This window comes from Tenrec ecaudatus, chromosome 1 (genome assembly GCF_050624435.1).
Source record: "Tenrec ecaudatus isolate mTenEca1 chromosome 1, mTenEca1.hap1, whole genome shotgun sequence".
Taxonomy (NCBI): Eukaryota; Metazoa; Chordata; class Mammalia; order Afrosoricida; family Tenrecidae; genus Tenrec; species Tenrec ecaudatus.
This window is the reverse complement of record NC_134530.1, coordinates 92,191,050-92,210,669: the sequence shown is the minus strand read 5'-3', so window position 1 is coordinate 92,210,669 and position 19,620 is coordinate 92,191,050. Positions and strand designations below refer to the sequence as shown.

The 19,620-nt window shown below is 53.3% G+C and overlaps 1 protein-coding gene across 4 annotated transcripts in view; it reads left to right on the top strand.

The window, feature by feature from the left end:
- JAK1 (Janus kinase 1) overlaps positions 1–19,620 on the top strand; it is a 121,741-nt gene that overhangs the window by 92,848 nt on the left and 9,273 nt on the right. For 3 of the 4 annotated variants that reach the window (XM_075557176.1, XM_075557169.1, XM_075557174.1), the window contains 11 exons: positions 788–1,133; positions 2,637–2,822; positions 4,497–4,654; positions 6,264–6,387; positions 8,286–8,475; positions 12,403–12,509; positions 14,139–14,282; positions 15,015–15,102; positions 15,788–15,915; positions 16,559–16,694; positions 17,971–18,122. In XM_075557176.1, the coding sequence (XP_075413291.1) occupies positions 788–1,133; positions 2,637–2,822; positions 4,497–4,654; positions 6,264–6,387; positions 8,286–8,475; positions 12,403–12,509; positions 14,139–14,282; positions 15,015–15,102; positions 15,788–15,915; positions 16,559–16,694; positions 17,971–18,122 (1,759 nt within the window). The remainder of the gene's footprint in view (positions 1–787; positions 1,134–2,636; positions 2,823–4,496; positions 4,655–6,263; positions 6,388–8,285; positions 8,476–12,402; positions 12,510–14,138; positions 14,283–15,014; positions 15,103–15,787; positions 15,916–16,558; positions 16,695–17,970; positions 18,123–19,620) is intronic. The other variant, XM_075557178.1, reaches the window with a different exon arrangement.

Genomic DNA, 19,620 nt, shown 5'->3' with positions numbered 1-19,620 from the left:
TTTGTGCAGCAGCACATGGTCCGTTGTGCCTGTTCAGGTTGGTGTCAGGCCTGGGACTGTCTACGAGACAGCCCTTCCCACTACTTTACTCCCCAAGCCCAACCAGCGCCCAGTGCACTCTGGTCTTCTTTCATGGGTCTTTGTGCCTCCTTAAAACGGCTCTTGCTCCGGCACTGTAGTACAGTTTGTTGAGAATCCGTGTGTCCTAGGTTAGCATCCTTTACACTACCTCCTGGTCCATATACTAAATACACTCTCACTCATGGGACACGGTGCCCTTTGTCAGTTCCTGTGTCGTTACCCCCCCCCCCTCAGGTGAAAACTGTGTGTCTATCACAGATGAGTTATGAAACAGTTAACACAGATAGAACAAATGACCTGTGAGCCTGCCCAAAGATGACCACTCTTGGCAGCTCTCAGCTGGGTTTCTTTTCCCTGCTGCTGCCCTGTCTAATTGTGAGCGCATGTAAGGCCTGGTGGCCCAGGCACGGTGGCAGTAGCGAGCACAACTATCAGTAAGGTAAGCGCTTGTGTCCCAGAAAATGCCATGTCCTGTAGGAGTTCCCGTTTGGTGAGGTACGTGGGAGATGTATTCTTGTCTTCTCTCTCGGCCCCTACTGCGCTGTGATTGCCCGCCTCAGGGCCCATTCCACCTCAGATCCTCTGGGAAGAGACTTTCCCTTTTCAGCTGATACCACATGTGAGCAAGATAGCTACCGGCTTCTTTTGAAATGAGTCTCTGCTCACCTGTACTTCAACAACAGATGCGTTTTCCACTTTCTTTTAGCTACAAGCGATATATTCCAGAAACACTGAATAAGTCCATCCGACAGAGGAATGTCCTTACCAGGTTGCGAATCAACAACGTTTTCAAGGATTTCCTAAAGGAATTTAACAACAAGACCATCTGCGACAGCAGCGTGTCCACGCACGACCTGAAGGTGAAATACTTGGCGACGTTGGAGACGCTGACGAAACATTATGGTGCTGAGATATTTGAGACCTCCATGCTACTGATTTCATCAGAAAATGAGAGGATGAACCGCTTTCATTCCAACGACAGTGGAAACCTTCTCTACTATGAAGTGATGGTGACTGGAAATCTTGGAATCCAGTGGAGGCAGAAGCCAAGTGTAAGTCTGTTTCACAGGGTGTGTGGTTTATCCTATTGGGGTTGCCTGTTGATAATGCCACCCCCCGGTTCCCCCTGAAAAGACTCGATAGGCTAGAGACTGTGCATCATCCACCTGTGCGTGCTGAGTTCTGTGGGACATAGAGAGCTAGAAGGATAACAGCAGGGACGAGGGGCTTCAACAAGTTTGTGGGAAGGTTCATGAGCTATTTGAAGCCCTCTTGTGTAATACGTAGTAATAACAGTAGGCATTTTATGAGCGTTCACCTTGTGCCGAGCACTTTGCTAAGCCATGCCTTGAACCGACTTCTCGGGGAGAACAGAAGTAAAGGAAAGAGTAACACTGTCCCCCTTTTACAGACGAGCACAAGAAGGCACAGAAGAGTAACGTACTGAAGGGTAGAACCAGCAAATGATGTGTCCGGGAGTGAACTTAGGCCCCATGAAATCTGGTCATTGATTTGGCATTATGAAGTCTCTTGATTGAGTTTTGTATGAATGTAGTCATTTAAGAGCAAGCGTTTTAAAACACTAGAGTTTCAGTTCTGCTTCTCCTACTTATATGGCCTTGAGAAGGTTACCTTACCTACATCGGCTGTGTGTTATGCATCGGAAACGTGGAGATGCAGTGTCTACCTCATAAGATTGTTGAGAGAATTAAATGGCACTTCGCACAGAGTTTGGCATATAATAAATATTCAGTACACTATTATACCAACGACGGCTATGATTTTAAGTAAAATTAAGTGTGAGATTCATTTTCCCCCCCTCCTGTTTTCTTCTCATGTTAAAATAACAATGTCTGTCACTCGTCATGTGCTTTCAGTGCCTTAGGCTCCATGTTAGAAGTAGTTACCACAATCCTCCAAGAGCCTTGTGAGGAGACAAAACCTCAGTGCTCTCCAGGCTGGGAAGCCGGAAGCCCAAGAGAACAGAATCTGATGCGTAACTTGCAGAGGCGGGATCGCCACCCAGGGCTCAGGTTTCCAAGACATGTGCTTTGCCAAGCGCTTCAACTTACGCAGACAAGGATGGCTCCTTAGAGTGTCCAAGCACCAGCCTCCTATCTTCTCTCGAAAATTCCACCCTGGGTGTTGTACAGTCCAGATGATTGGCGATAGCTTCTGAATGGAGAAAGCCCGTGTTGTGTCCCTCCGAGCCCTCTGCGTGCTTGTTTGGGAAGAACATGTCCTTCATCTGTGTCGACACACCTCTGTCAGTGTGGAAGTGACAGCACCTGATTGTCAATTCACGTTGAGTGGCCAGTTAGTTTTCCTCTCTGAGTTAGTATTTAAATGCATGCTAACTGTCGCATAAAAGGAAGACTAATCAGTGTACTCACTAGGGCCTCCCCCAATTCTTCCAGAAGTTCAGGTCCCCTGGCTTTCCCTGCTTCCGCCTGAGACCCTGCATTGGTCTGTCACAATCACTCGGGCCCCTTGACGTGGAGGATAGACCATGGGACGGCAGCTCATCCCTGTCGCCTTTGTATCCATGCTATCAGGTTCTTCCTGTTGAGAAGGAAAAAAACAAACTGAAGCGTAAAAAACTGGATCACAAATACAAGAAGGACGAGGAGAAAAGTAAAATCCGGGACGAGTGGAACAATTTTTCTTACTTTCCTGAAATCACTCACATTGTAATAAAAGAGTCTGCGGTCAGCATTAACAAGCAGGACAACAAAAAGATGGTGAGTCGGCCGTTCACCCACCCAGTGCTGAGAGGGCGGCATTGACCGAGGGCAGTGCACACAGCACAGGCTTCTCTGAGTGCCTGTCCTTCCCCAAAATCTGATGACTGCTGGACTTAAGCCCCAAAGCCCCCTACTTGGTGGAAGCATCAACATCAATTTTGGGGTTGCACATCTTTTGAGTTGTTAGCTTCTCTACTGAAGCAAAACCGGTGAATCTTTGGTCTGATTTGTACGGCCCAGCCAAGGTGACATGCTCTGGTCCATTTTCGGAGCCCTGGTGGGGTTGTGGCTTATTGTTGGCCTACTAACTGGGTCAGCAGTTCAAAACCACCTGCCGCCGCTTGGGCAAAAGATGAGACTTGCTACTCCCATAATGAATGACAGTCTTGGAAGCCCACAGGGGCAGTTCTACCCTGTCCTGCAGGATTACTGTGAGTCAGAATCAACTTGATGGTGGTGGGTTTGGTTGGGCTTGGTACATTCTGACACCTTTTTTAGATCTTACAGCTGTGGATCCCTCTCAGGTGTGCTGCCCTCCAGAAGGTATTTCAGCACTGATATTTGATTCAGAAAAGTTGATGGATATGAAGGGGGTGGAAGCCAACAGATGCTACTGGGTTCCTCCGAGGCGCCTCTGCTGAGTAGGCTGGGTCCTGTGGGGTCAAGCCAGTGGGAAGCTCCACTTTGCACTTATGCAGAGACTGTCAGGGTGCCAGGCACACCCAGCTACTCTCGGACAGTGGAAGGGGTGTTCAGTCCCACTTCCTTTTTTGGTATCACTTGAGGACATAATCTAGACAGGCAGGCCAGTTTGTCAGGGGAAGTGGGAACCCTGCCAAAAGAAACATGTTTGTGTCAGGGGAAGTTGTGGCCGACAAGTGCAGACTGCAGGATGGTGAGCAGAGACACGCTCTCCAAGGGGTGGAGCCAGTTGACACCAGGGAAGTACCAGTTTGTGCCTAAGACTTGCCGAGTAACTATATCCGAATGGCATGTATCACTCAGTGCTGGCACAGAGCCTGGTGACGCGCTTTGACTCTCTGCCACCCAGGGAGGGCCTTTTCGCCAGGACCTCTGAGGAACCTGCTGGTGGGGTGTATGAAGAATCTTGAAAATATATACAGCCCCCATTCAGAACTCTAGGAATTGCTCTTCCAGAAGCAGAGACGGATGCAGGCAGTGGCTGATGAATGGTACTCCTCGGCTGAGCGGCAGAGTGCTGGAAGCAACCCCAGTGTGCAGCAGTGGGTGTTGGGAAAACAAACCACACTTCATCTGAGCAGCACACCCAGTAGCTGAACTTGCCCTCGTCCGGGGGAAACAGTCTATACAACTTTCTGTATGGTCGACGGCAATTTTCTTTTCAAAATCTTGGAAGTACTCATGCACATGTGTGTAGATAATCAGATAACAGCACCTACTTATGCTCTTCTTTGACGACATTTATTATGGCGAGATTGAGTGCTTTTATTTTTTCTCTTTTCTTAGCAATATGCTTGCATTAATTTTATCATTAAAACTAGTGATAACACAGTGAAGGGAGAAAGAGAAAACCTCAGATCAATGGTAATCAGAGGGAGGAGGGAAATAATACGAATCTCTTTCCCTGCCCAGAGAGTCAGGTGCTTGAGATGCTAGTCCGTAACCATGACTGTTTCTTTCTCTCGCCAGGAATTGAAACTCGCTTCCCACGAGGAGGCCTTGTCCTTTGTGTCTCTGGTCGACGGCTACTTCCGGCTCACAGCAGATGCCCACCATTACCTCTGCACCGACGTGGCTCCCCCGTTGATCGTGCACAACATACAGAACGGGTGTCACGGTCCAATCAGGTTGGTTCTAGGTCCTTTCCTGTTGCCTCTGGTGGGGAAGGAGCCCTGCTTTAGTGATGGGGCACGGGGCCTCCTTTGTCACAGGTGTCCTCGGTTGCTCGCTTGGGGCCAGTCAGCCAGGTTTGTCAGTACTGAGGTGCTACCTTCCCTGCCCTCCCCACCTTGGCCAGGCCTGGCTGCCGTCTCACTTGGAGTCATGTAGCAGCCGCTCAACTCCTCTCACGTGCTCCTCATAGCACACCCCTCCTCTCCACACGCGATGGAAGTGCCACACTGCCTGGCCTCTCGCTCCACCAAGCACCGGGGGTGATTAAAGGAGGATAGGACACAGCTTGTCAACATCGGGCAGTGTCGCAAGCACAATCCTGTGGTCGCTGGTCCTAAAATGGCAGGTGGATGTGTGGACTTTGAGGTTAAAGAAGTCTCCAGACTGCCCCTTGTTCCATCCGTCTGCGTCCAGAACTGGTAGCCTGAGCTTGACCAACCCTGGGTTGGCAGTCACTAGATGACCGCCCTAGCCATTCCACGTAGCTGCACTTGTTTTATGTGCAGCTGAGGTTTACTTCCTTGTCGTTTCTCTCCGTTGGCCTGCGGTCTGATGTTGGCGGTACCATGAATTCAGCTAATTCCCTCTTAGGCCACACGAGTGCCCTTCACGCGCAGGAAGACAGCTGCTGTGCTTCTAAACCTCGTGTCTCGGACCAAAGTGTGTCTGTGGAAGCACTGACTCAGCCGCCTTCCACTTTCTTCCACTGTGAGCGTCCTAGAGGAGGGAGACCATCAATTGTGCTTGATGTTCTTCCTTGGCCTGCTGCGTGATAGGGGCTTGGTGTGTGTTAATGGGTGCCTGCTTCCTCGACCTGGGAGAGAGAGATGCGTTGCCTACGGAATCTTCTTAGAGTAAACAGCATTCCGGTGAGATTAACCAGAGGAGTCGGCGAGGGTTGACCAGGCCATAGAGAGGGAGCGAGGAGGATGACAGGCCAGCAATGACTGCGTGCAAAGTCATGGAGGTGTTGGAGAGCTTATTGTCTGCCTTTCTAAAGCACCTTGACCATGTCTCCAACATTCAGCGAGCACTCAGTAGGGGCAAGCAATCTCATACCTGGGTTTATTTACTGATTTATTTAACCGATGCACCTCGGGGACAATATTGTGGGGTAAACCAGAAAAGTTCCCTCTCCTAGCATCTCTCTAATCCTCATTTGATTTATTCATTCAACATGTTTATATCCAGCACCGACCGAGCCAGGCACGCTATGATTACTGGGGATATAACAATGGACAAAGCAGCCCCAGAGCACATGTTCTAGTGGTTGGGGTCCCGGCCACTGTGTTCTGGCAGCTCCTGATCACCAGCTGTGGGGAGAGCCGGGCCAGCATGTCTGGGCACCGGAGGACATGCAGGGCTCAGTGGCCTGGGCAGCAGGCTGAGTCCTCATCTAGATCCTGGAGGTCTGATGGGTCTCGAGCCCCCCAGGATCTCAGCATGCCACACATGCAAGGTGCCAGGGGACTGCAGTGCTGAAGGCAGGGTCGTTCAGGGATGTGGTTCACAGGCCCCTCCTTGGTGTCAGCTCTTCCTCTCTTGCCCCATCTCCCCCTCCAGCACAGAATACGCCATCAACAAATTGCGGCAAGAAGGAAGCGAGGAGGGCATGTACGTGCTGAGGTGGAGCTGCACCGACTTCGACAATATCCTCATGACCGTCACCTGCTTTGAAAAGTCTGAGGTCAGTCAGGACACTGGCTCGGGCCAAGCCATATATGGCCACAGGGTGGTCCTGGAGCTGCTACAGAGAGGACCACCCTGGGGATGGGCATACAGAAAAACCAAGCCTCCGTGTGGTCCCTGACACGAGTTGGCAAGAGAAGCCTGCTCTCTAAAAGGACCCTGCTTCTTTTCCTTCACGGCTTCCTCGCCCACTGGGGTCTAGGGCAGAGTTGAGGGCCCCCACGGCCCTGGAGGGAGCAGCCGGGACACCAGTCCCTGGCAGACACGTGAGGAGTGTGTGATGACGTAGAGTGGGTTCTTTTCGGCTCTGTGCCGGGCTGATCACAGCCCCCACTCTGTTTGCAGCCTTCTCAGTTACAGACGGGGCCAAGAAGGCTGCACTCCTGGGGCCCCGCAGCTGTCCCCACGTGCTGCCTTCAGACACTTCACGCAGAAAAACCACTGCCCCGCATTGTGACAGAGGTCTAGCAGGGATGCTGGTGAAGCGGAAAAGCCAGACCTAGTGTGAGGGGAATCGTGAAGGCCGCCGAGGCATGAGGCAGCATCCTTGACCTCGCCTCTCCAGACCACCGGTGCCCTGCTACTCAAGCCAATTGTAGTGCAGTGGTTCTCAACCTGTGGGTTGTGACCCCTTTGGGGGGTCAAATGACCCTTTCACAGGGGTCACCCCATTCATAACAGTAGCAAAATTACAGTTATGATGTAGCAACAAACATTATTTTATGGTTGGAGTCACCACCACATGAGGAACTGTGTGAAAGGGTGACCGCAGGAGGAAGGGTGAGAAGCACTGTGTTAGTGGGATTGGGCTGCCCACATCAGCGGGGGCGCTGGGCAGGGTCTGTGAGGAAGCGTGCTGGCCGGCTGGAGGGGCCTCCTGCGAGAGAGTGAAGAGGGAGCAACAGCAAGAAGCCGGCACTGGCGCGTGGCCTGGGCAATGTGTCCAGGGGCCGCACCGCCTGGCAAGGCTTCTGTACAGCTGGGCCCTGGGGCTCAGAAGCCATCGGGCCTGTTGCCTTGACAGGGTGCCTGATCCCTTATCCATCCATCCCCAGAGGAAGTTTCATCTTGCTCTCAGTGACACGGGGCCTGGAGTCCCGTGCTGTACCAGAATGCAGGGACTCAGCACGGCCTGCCTGTTATCAGTCACTGGAGATCACGGACATGCTGTGGGTTGTTGTGTGCCAAGCAGTTGATCCCAACTCAGCAACTTTGCGGGACAGAGTCGAGCTCCCCACGAAATGTCCTAAGCCGAGTTTATCACGAGAGCAGACCACCAGGCCTAGGAGGCGCTGGGTGAGTTTGACCCCTGACTTCGCCAGCATCTGAGAGTTTGACCATTGCATAGACGTGACAACTCCTGTTCATTTTATCTCACTTGGCACCAGCATGTTCTCAGTGTAAGTAGTTCAGGCCCCTGGAGATGGGCAGTAACATCCGCAGCGCAGCCAATAGGAAACTGAGGCACTGTTATTCTTCAGTAACTTGTCTGAGTTTACACGCACTTGTATCCACTAAAACAGTTTTCTTTGCACACCAAGTGCTCGAAATAAAAACTTGGGCTTGGACCTGCCATTTGTGACCTCAGAGAGCCCTGGCAGGTGAAAACCAGTTTCCACCGTGTCCCTCCTGCGAAACCTCTGCAGCTCCCAGAGGCCTTGTATGAGGAGGCAGCCTGGGCATATTCACTCTGTTCCTCCATCTAGCAGGGCCTTCTCCTGGCGCTCTTTTATTCTTGCTGTCTGTTGACTGACCGTTGGCGACAAACCTCTTGGTCTTGTGAATCATTTCATGTTTCCAGGTCCCTTGTGACCGTGGGGTGTTTTCTCGGCCCCTCTAAGGGACCCGTTAGTGGACCCCCTTTTAATCAGGTTGATTCTGGTTGTTTCTGCACAGCAGGTGCTGGGCGGCCAGAAGCAGTTCAAGAACTTCCAGATCGAGGTGCAGAAGGGGCAGTACAGCCTGCACGGCTCGGCTCACAGCTTCCCCAGCCTGGGGGAGCTCATGGGCCACCTCAAGAAGCAGATCCTGCGCACAGACAACATCAGCTTCGTGCTGAAGCGCTGCTGCCAGCCCAAGCCCAGAGGTGTGTGTCCCCTTGCTGGCCCGGGCCACATCACGGGCCCGGCCCCAGGGCAGACTCTCTGCCCCCGCTGTGACTCGCCTCCAGTTTGAAGGACTGGGCCCTCCCATAGTCTCCAGGGCTTTTTTATCGAGTTTGTTACTGGTCTGCTTGCCCTCAATCCACATTCCACTGCTCACTCACCTTGTAGCGTTTCTACAGAAAAGATGGACAAGAGGGGGCTGCACAAAGTTGGTGGGAAATCCCAGTATATCCCGCTGCATTTCCTGTTCAGCTTTTCTCAGTCTCTCAGACTGCAGAAAGTGGGGCGCTTCCTTGAAATGCCTTGAGAGTCCCCTTGTTACTAGATTACTGGTGTGAGAAAGGGATGCACGTGAGTTGCTTCTGGGAGGACCAGGTGCTACGAGTCAGACCTAAGCCCTCTTCTCAGAGGCCCTTCAGCAGAATGCAGCAAACGTCACAGACAGGTGTGGTCACTGCAATCTGCAGTACGCTTTCTGTAAGCAGCACAGATACCAGACCATGTCAACACGAGGACGGGGTGAGGGCCAGCCGCTGAGTCACCTGGCTCAGGGAGGGACACTTTAGTAATGCAGAGCCAAGTGGGCAGTGAAAAGCAGAGGCTACAGAAAGGTGCTGGGTGGCCTGTGTGTTAGGTGAAGTGGGGAAAAGGGGGGCTGAGTTTGAGGAGGGATAGATTGCAGATAATGAGGGGCCTTGGTTGCCACCCAAGGAGCTTAGACTTGACCCTACAGGCAGGGGTAACCTTGTAGGATCAAGGAGTAAAATGGGTAAGAGGGGGAACTCAAGGGCTTTCTTAGGCTGGGTTGACTAGAGAAACAAATCCAGGGACACTCATATATGTATAAGAAAGAGCGTTATATAAAAGAGCAATTATATTTGCTCTTGAGAAAACGTCCCAGACCAGTCCACATTAAGTCCCTAAGTCTGATATTAGCCCATAAGTCCAATATTAGTCCATAAATGTCTCTTTAGACTCACAGCCATGCAATGTTGCTGGATGCAGGAAGGTCACAGGCCATTGGGATCCAGTGGCAGTGGAAGCATCTCTTAACACTGGTACAGGTCTCCATATGTCTCCTCTAGCTCACTGAGTGTCTCCACAAGAGTGGGTCTGGCCTCCAGTGAGCTATTTCTCTCCATTGTGCCTCCAAATGAGGTCATCACGCGGCCACCTGATCGACAGTTTACTCTACTCCTTCACTCTTAAAATCCTCAAGTTGGCACCAGATTATGTAACTCCAGTCAGTCACCTCTTGCAGATTGAGTCCTCAGAAGGGCTTGGCCTATACCTCAGATAGGGTTTTCTGCCAGTCTGTGCTGGAAGATGTTCTGCAAAGGTGAGATCTCTAAAACCTGTTGGCTCACATCTTCTCATATTCTGGTTATTAGAACATTTTTCTTTTACTTGGCTAGGGATTAGTGCTCTCGTGGTGAGGGCAAGGAGTTTGAGGATATGAGCCATTGGGAGAGAGAAGGTGAAGGCAGGCAGGGAAGTGAGACCTGATGTCTTTGTGGGGCTCCAGTGGGGAGATCTCTGCCTTAGACAGCAGAGCCTGGAGCAGTAATGTGGATGGGAAGCACCAAAAAAGGTGACCCCCTTTCTCCTGACTTGTGTTGAGGCCCCCCAGAACTGAGCCCTAAAAGTACTTACTGTCTGTCTTTCCTCTTGATTATAAACTCAGAGACCTAACCTGGGCATCACTCTTCACTGGGTGAGGTTCCTTGTATAGGCCCTCCAGATGCCCTCTGCCACTAGAGAAGTGGGGAAATCATGAGAAGCAGAGAGCTGGTCACTGTGGGTTTTCCACCTCCTTTGGCCGCCTAACCTCAGAGGCTGACAGTTTGGCTCTGACCTGGTTTTCTCACTTGCAATTGCAACCAGGAAATTACTCGTGGACCAAATGCCAAGCTGAGTGCAAAGGTAGGAAGCCACTTGGAATGGGCGTGACCATAGAGCAAGCCTACTGCGTCTTCCATTTATCACCCCTGAGAGTGGTGGTGGGGAGATTGGGTTCAGGAAGTAGGTAAAGGCCCAAGGGAGCGACTGAGTACCCCTCCCACTGCTGACCTCACGCCCTCCACTGTGCAGTCAGCCTTTGTGTTTGGCTTCCACAGCCAGCAGCTCTGAGGCTGGGCATGTCTGCAGATCGTTGCCCAAGGTTTAGAGAACCAGGTAGTGCAACCATGGTGAATATGCCTAAGATGTAATACTGCTGTAGTGCTTACCAGTTACTGAGCCTCTGCCACACACCCCCCAGGCACCGACAGGAGCCCCCATGGGTGTGCTTCCTTATCTCTCATAGCTGCTTGATGGGTGGCCCAGCTGTTAACCCCATTTACAATGAAAATCATGTGCATAGGGCTTACTCGACTCCCCAGCGTACACAGGTGACCCTAGTACCCAGTTCCCTAAGCGTCTATGTAAATAATTCGTTCACAGATGGCCCCTTCTCCCATTCTCTTGACGTTTCCACATGGCTGTGCTGCTGTGGGGACCGTTCAAAGTCTCCCTGTCTCAGTGGGGTTTCTCCTTCAGGGCAACCCTGAGTTGCCTGTTTTCCTCTGGTTTTACTCCAGGGAAGGAACCTGAAGGGGGGACTTGACTGGAAAAAGGAATGCCCTGTTTATGATCACAAGGAGACAGCTGTATCTGACTCCAAATTTGTACCCTCCACTAGGGCCAGCTAGTGTTGTGGGAAGGGGAGAGGCTCAAGTCTGGGGCCTACTGGCTGCCTGGCAGGGGCAATTTGTTGTCTCTTTCAGAATCAGTTTTCTGAGATCTATAACAGCAAGAACAACATGTTCCTCCCAGGATTGCCAAGGGATAAATGTGTTAATTGTGTGTAAAGCTATTGGAACACAGAGAAAGCGGTCATAAAAATGTAAGCTAGAAGGCAGCGGGAGAGGACAGGAAAGCAGCTCTACCCACAGGGCACGAGGCTGTGAGAGACCACATCCGAGTCCCTTGGCCCCCTGCTGGGGACGCTGGGCTGTGGAGCTCTTGCCACCTGGTGGCCCCTGGAGCCCTTGGTTCTCCTTTGAGGCCGTCTTCTGGGAACGTCCTGTCTTTCCAGCCGGAGCAGCAGGACTAAACTTGCAGTACAGGACAGAGGGAGGGGAGACTGGTCAGCTGTCATCTCACTGCTGTTTCTGTACCAGTTGAAAGCAGAGCAGGACATACATCAGAACCCTCCGGGGCTCCCAGCACGCCTCTGCCTGCTCAGAGTCTGCAAGGCCAACTCTTCCTGTGTGGTAACCTTGCAGCTCGCAGTGGCTCCCCGGCAGCATGGCCACTTCTGGGGATTGTCAGTGCCCGCCACCTGCCGGCGGGTTTAGTTTGCAGGTAGAATCAGCAGTGTGTGGGTGCTGGTCCCCTTTGAATCTAGACATTCACATTTGTTACGTGCCTCCCCTTGCACTGCTGAGACCTGGGAGTTCAGGGAGGTTCAGACAGGACCCTCTTTCTGAGGCACAAAACCAGAGATTCCTAATCCTTCCACTTTGGTTCCCATTGCCTCCCGGACGCCACATGCTGCTATGGCCTCTGGTTTCAGCTCCCAGCCCTCAGATCCTACCTTGAGTATTCATGCGTGCATTTAGCAAACACTTCTGAACGGCCTACTGTGCACAAAGCTCCGAGGATAAAGCAGAGCACAAGATAGACTGTCACTGCTTTTCTTGGGCATTTAGATGTCCGTAGAGATACGTTTCGGTCCTCTGTCCCTGACGCAGACCCTGCTGGGGCCGTGTCGGCGCACCACGGCTTGCCCACTATGGCAGCTTTCCATTTGATCGGGGATAGATTTTCACCCTTATTGATCTCACCTCTTGGTGGGCAGGAACCCAGTCTGGCTCAGCACACCATTGCTGGTTGGCCATTCACAGACCTTTCCAATCTCTTCACAGAAATCTCCAATCTGCTGGTGGCGACCAAGAAGGCGCAGGAGTGGCAGCCCGTCTACCCCGTGAGCCAGTTGAGCTTCGACCGGATCCTCAAGAAAGATATTATACAAGTAAGTCCTTGCTGCAGGTCTGTGCCTGGCACCGATCCCAGCTCCCCATAAGGAAGTGCCCGAGGGGCTTGGGCAGGATGAACTCTGGGTTGGCAGATCCTGGTAGAAAAAAGAACATGGAGATTTTCTGATCATGATCACATCCATTCAGTGAGTGGCTTACCATCTAGTTGACCTCTCTGATGCACCTTAAAGAAATGTCTTCCTTGGAAAAGTGTATCAATGTGTCAGTCAGTCGGGGGGCTGGCTAGCAAGGCACAGACCATTCTTACAGTGTCCAGGGCGAGTGCCTTCTCCTCCTTCCCCTCACATCTTGGGTCCAGCCCTGTAGCATTTACTTAGCAAACAGAGACTGCACTACCCTCAAGAGGTGCAGTCCAGGGCGGAGGGAGACTCCTTTCTGTGTCAAGAGGATAATTACATGATCAAGAGCACATGCCTAAGGAGGGGAAGCACAGCAAACCTTGAACACACTGGACACCTTTCCCAGCCATGGGAGGACCGGGATGGTTTCCCAGAGGGGGAGTGGCTTGGATGAGCATCAAGTCTCTAGGCAAAGACAGGGGCAGCATGGAGGGAGGCCGAAGGAAGACCATGACAAGAGTCGTGTGGGGACACACGTGGGTTGCTGTGGAATCCTGTCAGCCAGGTGTCTGACTTGGCTACTGACATAAGTAACCTTTCTGGGGAAGAATGAGTGTTCAGAAAGCACCTGGCTTTCACGGGATGTTTGGGGAACACAGCTTCCCACAAGCTCCGGAGGATTGCTTCGTGGCAAGTGCTGCTTCATGAGTGAGGCCGCTGGGCAGATGTACACGTGGTGGTATCTGTGTAGATGACTATTCCTGGTCCATGCTTGTCCAGGGCTCTGGGGGCCGGCGGGTAGGGCCACGTCTCTAGGGATTAGCCATTGTTTGTTCTCTGCATTCACCGAGGGTCCTAGGGTAATAGAACTGAATTGGAAGTTTTTGTGGACTCATGTCAATAGTGGGGCAACACCTAAGTTTTACGAGACACATGTTTTGGCTTCCAAATTTATACATCAGAATTATTGCCACTAAACTCAGGAGAAGCTTTAGAGGCGGGTGTTCAAAGGGCCCTACACGGATTGTCTCATCTATCCCCTAGAGCCCTCGTTTTGATGGGACCAGTTTTCCATTTCAGTATCCTTATGGACTTGTGGATTTGAACATTATTATGTTTTTATCCTTGGCAGTTTGCCTTACCGATGCTCAAATAGTCCCCGTTTTGGCCAGATGTCGCGAGGTCAGGTTGACGTGCCCTTTGACCAGATCCTGATCTGTTTGGCCATAGTCTGTGGCTGTCGGATGTGTTCATTCATGCCCAGGCTGGTCTTACACATTCTTCCCACCCAAGAGCGGAAGACAGGCACGCACAGAGGGACGATTGTACACACAGCACCGGCCACAGGGTTGATTTAGCGGTTCTTTCTGTCGTTAAGACATGTCCTTGGGACACACAGACAGATGGCTGTGACGACTGAGCACTTTGGCCATTGTTCGCGCTCCCCCATGTCGGTGTCAGACTTGCTGTTTGCCTCAGTTCCAGAGTGGGGCCCTCGCCGCTGCCCCGTGTAAAGACCGCCCTGCCCTCTGCTTCCTCCCTCAGGGTGAGCACCTCGGGAGAGGCACACGGACACACATTTACTCGGGGACGCTGCTGGATTACAAGGATGAGGAGGGGATTTCGGAAGAAAAGAGAATCAAAGTGATCCTCAAAGTTTTGGACCCCAGCCACAGGGACATTTCTCTGGCAAGTGTCTTCTCATAATCTGCCCTCCCATTTCCAGAAGCCCACAGCCACAGTGGGCGTGGAAGACCCTTCTTCTCTACCCGCTCCCAGGGCTCTCTCTCCGCGAGTGCTCCTTAGATTGCTCTCGCAGTCGGAATGGCTTCCGCGCCAACCTTGGACAGCCCCGGGGGGCCACATTATTGAGGGTGTGTTGGGGCCGAGGTGGGTGCAGCCTCCTCTCACACTTGCCCTGCCCACACCATGTGCTTCCCATTTCCCGAAGCTAGGCCTCCCGAGGCTGTGCCCCAGAGGCAGGACTCCATTCCCTGAGCTCGACTGGGCTCTCACTTCAATCAGGACAGGGCACACCCCAAGGAGGAACAGGACCTGGCCAGGATCCCACATATTAGTAAGAGGGTACGGGTACATCCTTGCTCTGTCTCTTAGTCAAATTCAGTGCTAGGTCCTGTTATCTCCGAGGGTGCGCAGAGTGCACGCAGTGAGCACAAGCGTCCTCCCACCAATGTTAGGTGTTCTAGACAAACCCTACATCTTGGCCAGACACGCCCACAGGTAGAAGCGTCAGTGAGGCAGCCACCTTCTGGAGTGCCGGGGCCTTAGGAGTAGGTTGGAGGACTTGGGAGATGACAGTAGTGAGTTTTCCGGGTCTGCTGTTTCTCCGCTCGGCCCAGCTCCTTTGGGATCATCATGGTGGAGGCTGATCCTTGTCCCCTCTGTCCTGCTCTCCCACAGGCCTTCTTCGAGGCAGCCAGCATGATGAGACAGGTCTCCCACAAGCACATCGTGTACCTGTATGGCGTCTGTGTCCGAGACGTGGAGAGTAAGTGCTGTTTGCAGGGGTGCTGGGCCCTGGCCGGGAGCGTGCATGCTGCGGTTGGTCTGCAAAGACGGCTGCAGATCCTTAGCTCCTTGAGGTTGCCTGGGCTTCTTGTCTGTCCTTGTGTATTTGAGGAAGTGGAAGTGCTTAGTGAATCACTTCCTTGAGTTCACAGCAGACGTGGGACTAACGCCCACGTGGTTTCCACCCTGTCCTCCACGCGCTTGCCTCTCGCCAGCTCCAGCCTCACGCTGCTCGACCGTGTAAACGCCTCTTAGGGCGGGGGAGTGTGGGCCTGAGCATGGTGGGGCTGGCCCGTAGGTAGCTTGGGGGAACTGTCTGCAGAGAGCTCTGCCCGCCCCTGTGGCTGGCTGCTCAGAGGATGGGCCTTGGGCCCACTGCTCTACAGCTGCAGTTGCCTAAAGCCGCAGCCTCTGCCATCGGTGTGTTCACACATGAGGGAACTCAGACTTAGAGAACTGAGACTCAGAGAAGCTGAGATTATTCAGGGTCATTCACAGTGAATGCACAAAAGAGCTTGGGCTTGAACTCCAAGCCTTCTGTACCTCCCACGGATATTGGCGGACTCTCGGGCCGAGTGCCTTATACTAACCGGGGCTTGGGAGCAGGTGAAGCACTGTTCCAGAGAGACTCGAGCTTCCAGAGACGACCCTTTTTGTGCCTGTAGATATCATGGTGGAAGAGTTTGTGGAGGGGGGTCCCCTGGATCTCTTCATGCACCGGAAAAGTGATGCCCTCACCACACCATGGAAGTTCAAAGTCGCCAAACAGCTAGCCAGTGCCCTGAGTTACTTGGTAAGAAACATACCCCTGTCCCTGGTGGTCCCTGCAAGAAGCAGAGTGTGCCGAGAGAGGGCAGCAGGAAGAGCATACTTAGGCTGAAGGGACCCTGTCCTTGTGTTCGGTGGGACCCAGGGCTCGTTGGGGAAACACAGGTGTGCCTGGGACTGGGGTACTTACTTATTCCCTGTGGAATTTGGTAACGTGGGGGCTGCTCTCTGTGCCCACACCTGAATCCTGGGCAGGGGGAAGTTGGCTGGGTCAGAGAACTGGCAGCTGACTGCAGTGTGTGGTGTAAGCAGGAAGAGTAGAACGCTTACGGGGTGCAGGAATAAAACTGCTGTGTCAGCAGTAGCTCATGTTTGTTGGGTACTTTCCAGAGGCCAGCTTGTCAAGTATTTCACAGACTTTCTGGTTACTTGGATCCTCACAAAAACCCTCTGAGGTGGGCTCCACCGTTACCTTACTCTACTGCTGAGGAAGCAGAAGCTGCAGGCCGTAATGTGACGTGGTGGGGTCATGCAGACAGCTAGCTAGTCGGGGAGAGAGCTGGGCTGGCCAGATGGGGTGGGGCGGTGCTGGGGACCCAGGGTGGGAGGAGAGATGAGCATCGTTGTTGGCAGGTTGGGTGAGTAATACCACCCTTGCTTCTCTGCAGGAGGATAAAGACCTGGTCCATGGAAACGTGTGCACGAAAAACCTGCTCCTGGCCCGTGAAGGCATCGACAGCGAGTATGGTCCATTCATCAAGCTCAGTGACCCCGGCATCCCCATCACTGTCCTGACCCGGCAAGGTGTGTGCCCTGTCCGCCACGGGTCAGCCAGAGAGGGCTCCGAGAGAGGGTGGCCTCCCTGCGGGGAGGGAAGGGTGGTCTGGTGCTTAGAAGGGTTGCTCTCCCCGGCCCTTACGGAGCTCACTAGGCAGCAGGAGAAGCACCGAGTGGGCTGAAAGCACGACTGGTCCTCGTCCCGAAAGAGCTGTGAACAAGCCTGTCGGGCAGTGCAGAGGGACACCACCTGTGTCCCCAGGAGTCATCAGGGGCCTCCCCTTTGTTTCTTTTAAAGTCCACTCATTGGTGGGGGGTTTTTAAGAGTCGCCTATCTCCCCACCCCTGAGCTGTGCCGTGGTCTGTTTGAGTGGTGAGTTGTAGAGCCAGGAAAGCGGCCTTGCAGTGTCAAAGGAGGGGTTAAACTTGGAGAAGCACCATGTTGGGAAGCACGCTCTAACATTTGACTCCAGGACAGGTGGAGAGTGACTTCAGTGAGTGAAAGACGGGGCCCAGCTCTGGGCAGGGAGGACCAGTGTCATCTGGACCTTCCCTGTCAGTGTATGTGTGCGAGGGGGAGGGGGGGCGACACTGAGGCAAGGTGACGGCAGGGTCATTGTCCAGGTCACTGCCTGCATCGGAGCCAGCAGCAGGCCATCGGGTACTGGGAAGGAGGAAGGCGAAAGCTGGAAGGCCAAGTGGGTCTTGAATGTCCAGCCCAAGCACGGTCTGCTCCCTAGTCTTCCCAAGAGTACTGGGAAACACTTGTGCTCGTTGAAGGTGTGTTTCCCTTCGATGCGGCCAGATTGCTGCTCAGACCCTTGGTCGGGAGCAGACACAGGTGGGTGCTGCTTCTTGACGTTAGTCTCTGCCCCCTGTTCTCTGGGCACGAAGGAAAGAAAGCTGGGCTCACCTTGCAGGCAGATTGTGTGGGGCTCCTGAGGTCCGCACGCATGTGAGTCTGCATAGGTTGGGCTCTTCTCCCATCCTCTGTTTCCCTTGCTCTCCTTCTGCGGGGTGATGACCTCCACCCTGGGGTGCTTTGCTGTTTCTCAGACCAGGGCTTTGGAAGACTGCTGGGTGCTTGTGATACACAGACACATGTGCTGGCCCAGGGCAGCCCTGCTGGAATAGCCCCAGGGCTGAGGAGCTAGGAAGGGTGCCTGCTGAGCCCCCGAGACCTGTGTTGCCATGGTCCAAGCTGAGTGTTGCTGAATGCAAGTCTTCCCTTGCGCTGCAGGGCGCCCCCCAGTGCACCCGGTGGTTCCAGCAGCAGCCCGGTTGACGTTCTGTTGTCTTCCAGAGTGCATAGAACGAATCCCATGGATCGCGCCCGAGTGTGTTGAAGACTCCAAGAACTTGAGCGTGGCCGCTGACAAGTGGAGCTTTGGAACCACCCTGTGGGAAATCTGCTACAACGGCGAGATCCCCCTGAAGGACAAGACGCTGATTGAGGTGAGCCTCTGCTCTCTGGGATTAGGGCTTGTGAGGAAGCCGGGCTCTGGGAAGAGGGGAGCACAGGCTTGAGTTGCCTCTGCAGTTTGGTGACTGTGTGCCCCTGGCAGCGTTGCTTCATGTCCCCGAGCCTCAGGTTCATCACCCTCCAAATGGAGACGGAGAGTAGCTGTCTTGTAGAGTCGCTGTGCCGAGTGCCGTCGGGTGGAGGGGCGCAGCATGCATCCTCAGTGAGTCATTGGGGTAGTAGTCCTTAATTCGTTCTCCTGAGGCTGCACCATGTAGTGCCTCCTCCTCAGCGAATGGACACAGTATTGATGACGTGCCCACTGTGTGTCATTCACAGATCAAGGAGACCCGCGCCTTGCCTTCTGGTCGTGGAATTAGGTTAAAATAGCAAGTAATAATGGATACAGTTCTCTGAGCGCTAGTTGTAGCAGGGTATTTATCTCTCCAACCAGGGAACTGAGGTGCAGGTAACCCCAGATACTCACCCAGGTCTGCTAGCCAGGAGCCAAGCAGGTGAGGAATGGGACCGCTCTCATACTCACCTGTGGAGAAGCAGGGACGTAAGCTCCTGAGTGCTCCGCAGAGCTGTCCGGCGCTGTTGACTCACGTTTCAAATGACTGTGTGAACGTTGCATGCTTGAGCGGAAGGCATTGCTGTTAGTCGGGGCAGGGACTACTCTGTGCGAAGGTACATTTCTGTTGTGGGAAGCAGGCCGTAGTATTGCTTGCCTGGCGAGAGCAGGAGGGTTTGGAGAGCAGCAGTGGGACTTGAATGGTGAGGGTCAGAAAGTCGACTGGGGCTACATGGTTGGTTAAAGGCTTCTGAGTCCCTGTCTGCATGGGGAGGGTCGGAGGGCCAAGTGGGGCTAGATGGTCCTGGCTGCAGGGCAGGTCATCTGGGTACACTGTGAGAGGAACGGGTGGGAGAGCGCAGAAGAGAGGGAGGCGGGTGCTCTGGTAGGAGGCATTGAAGAGGTAGCAGCGGTCCAACTTGCCAGTTACAGGTGGCGCCGGGCATGGCAGAGAGGAGTGAAGCTACAACCAACCAGGAGACCATCAGGTCTATAAATCTGCCACTTTGAAGTTTTCAGCTTAGCCTTTTTGGAAGCTCATCTTATTTTTTAACTTCCCGAGGGAAACAAAGGGGAAAGATGGGTCTTCTACTCCCGCACAGACTTGGGATTTCAGGGACTCACAGGCACAGTTCTACCCTGCCCTATGCGTCGTCTGATGTGAGGTGCAATGGACCAGCTGGCCCTGGGTTTAGTTGGGAGTTTTGAGAGCAACAAAAAACCCAGCGTGTCTTCATAGTGTTGGTCAGGCGGTATTTATTGAGCACCTGCTGTGTGCCGTGGGCAAGTATACAGGGATGGGGTAAGGAAGGGTCTCTATGGGTCACAATCCACTTGGTGTTTGGTGACAATACCTGCCTCTCTGCCTTGGAGCAGGGAAGGGCAGACACTGCACACATAGGCAGGCTGGCCCACAG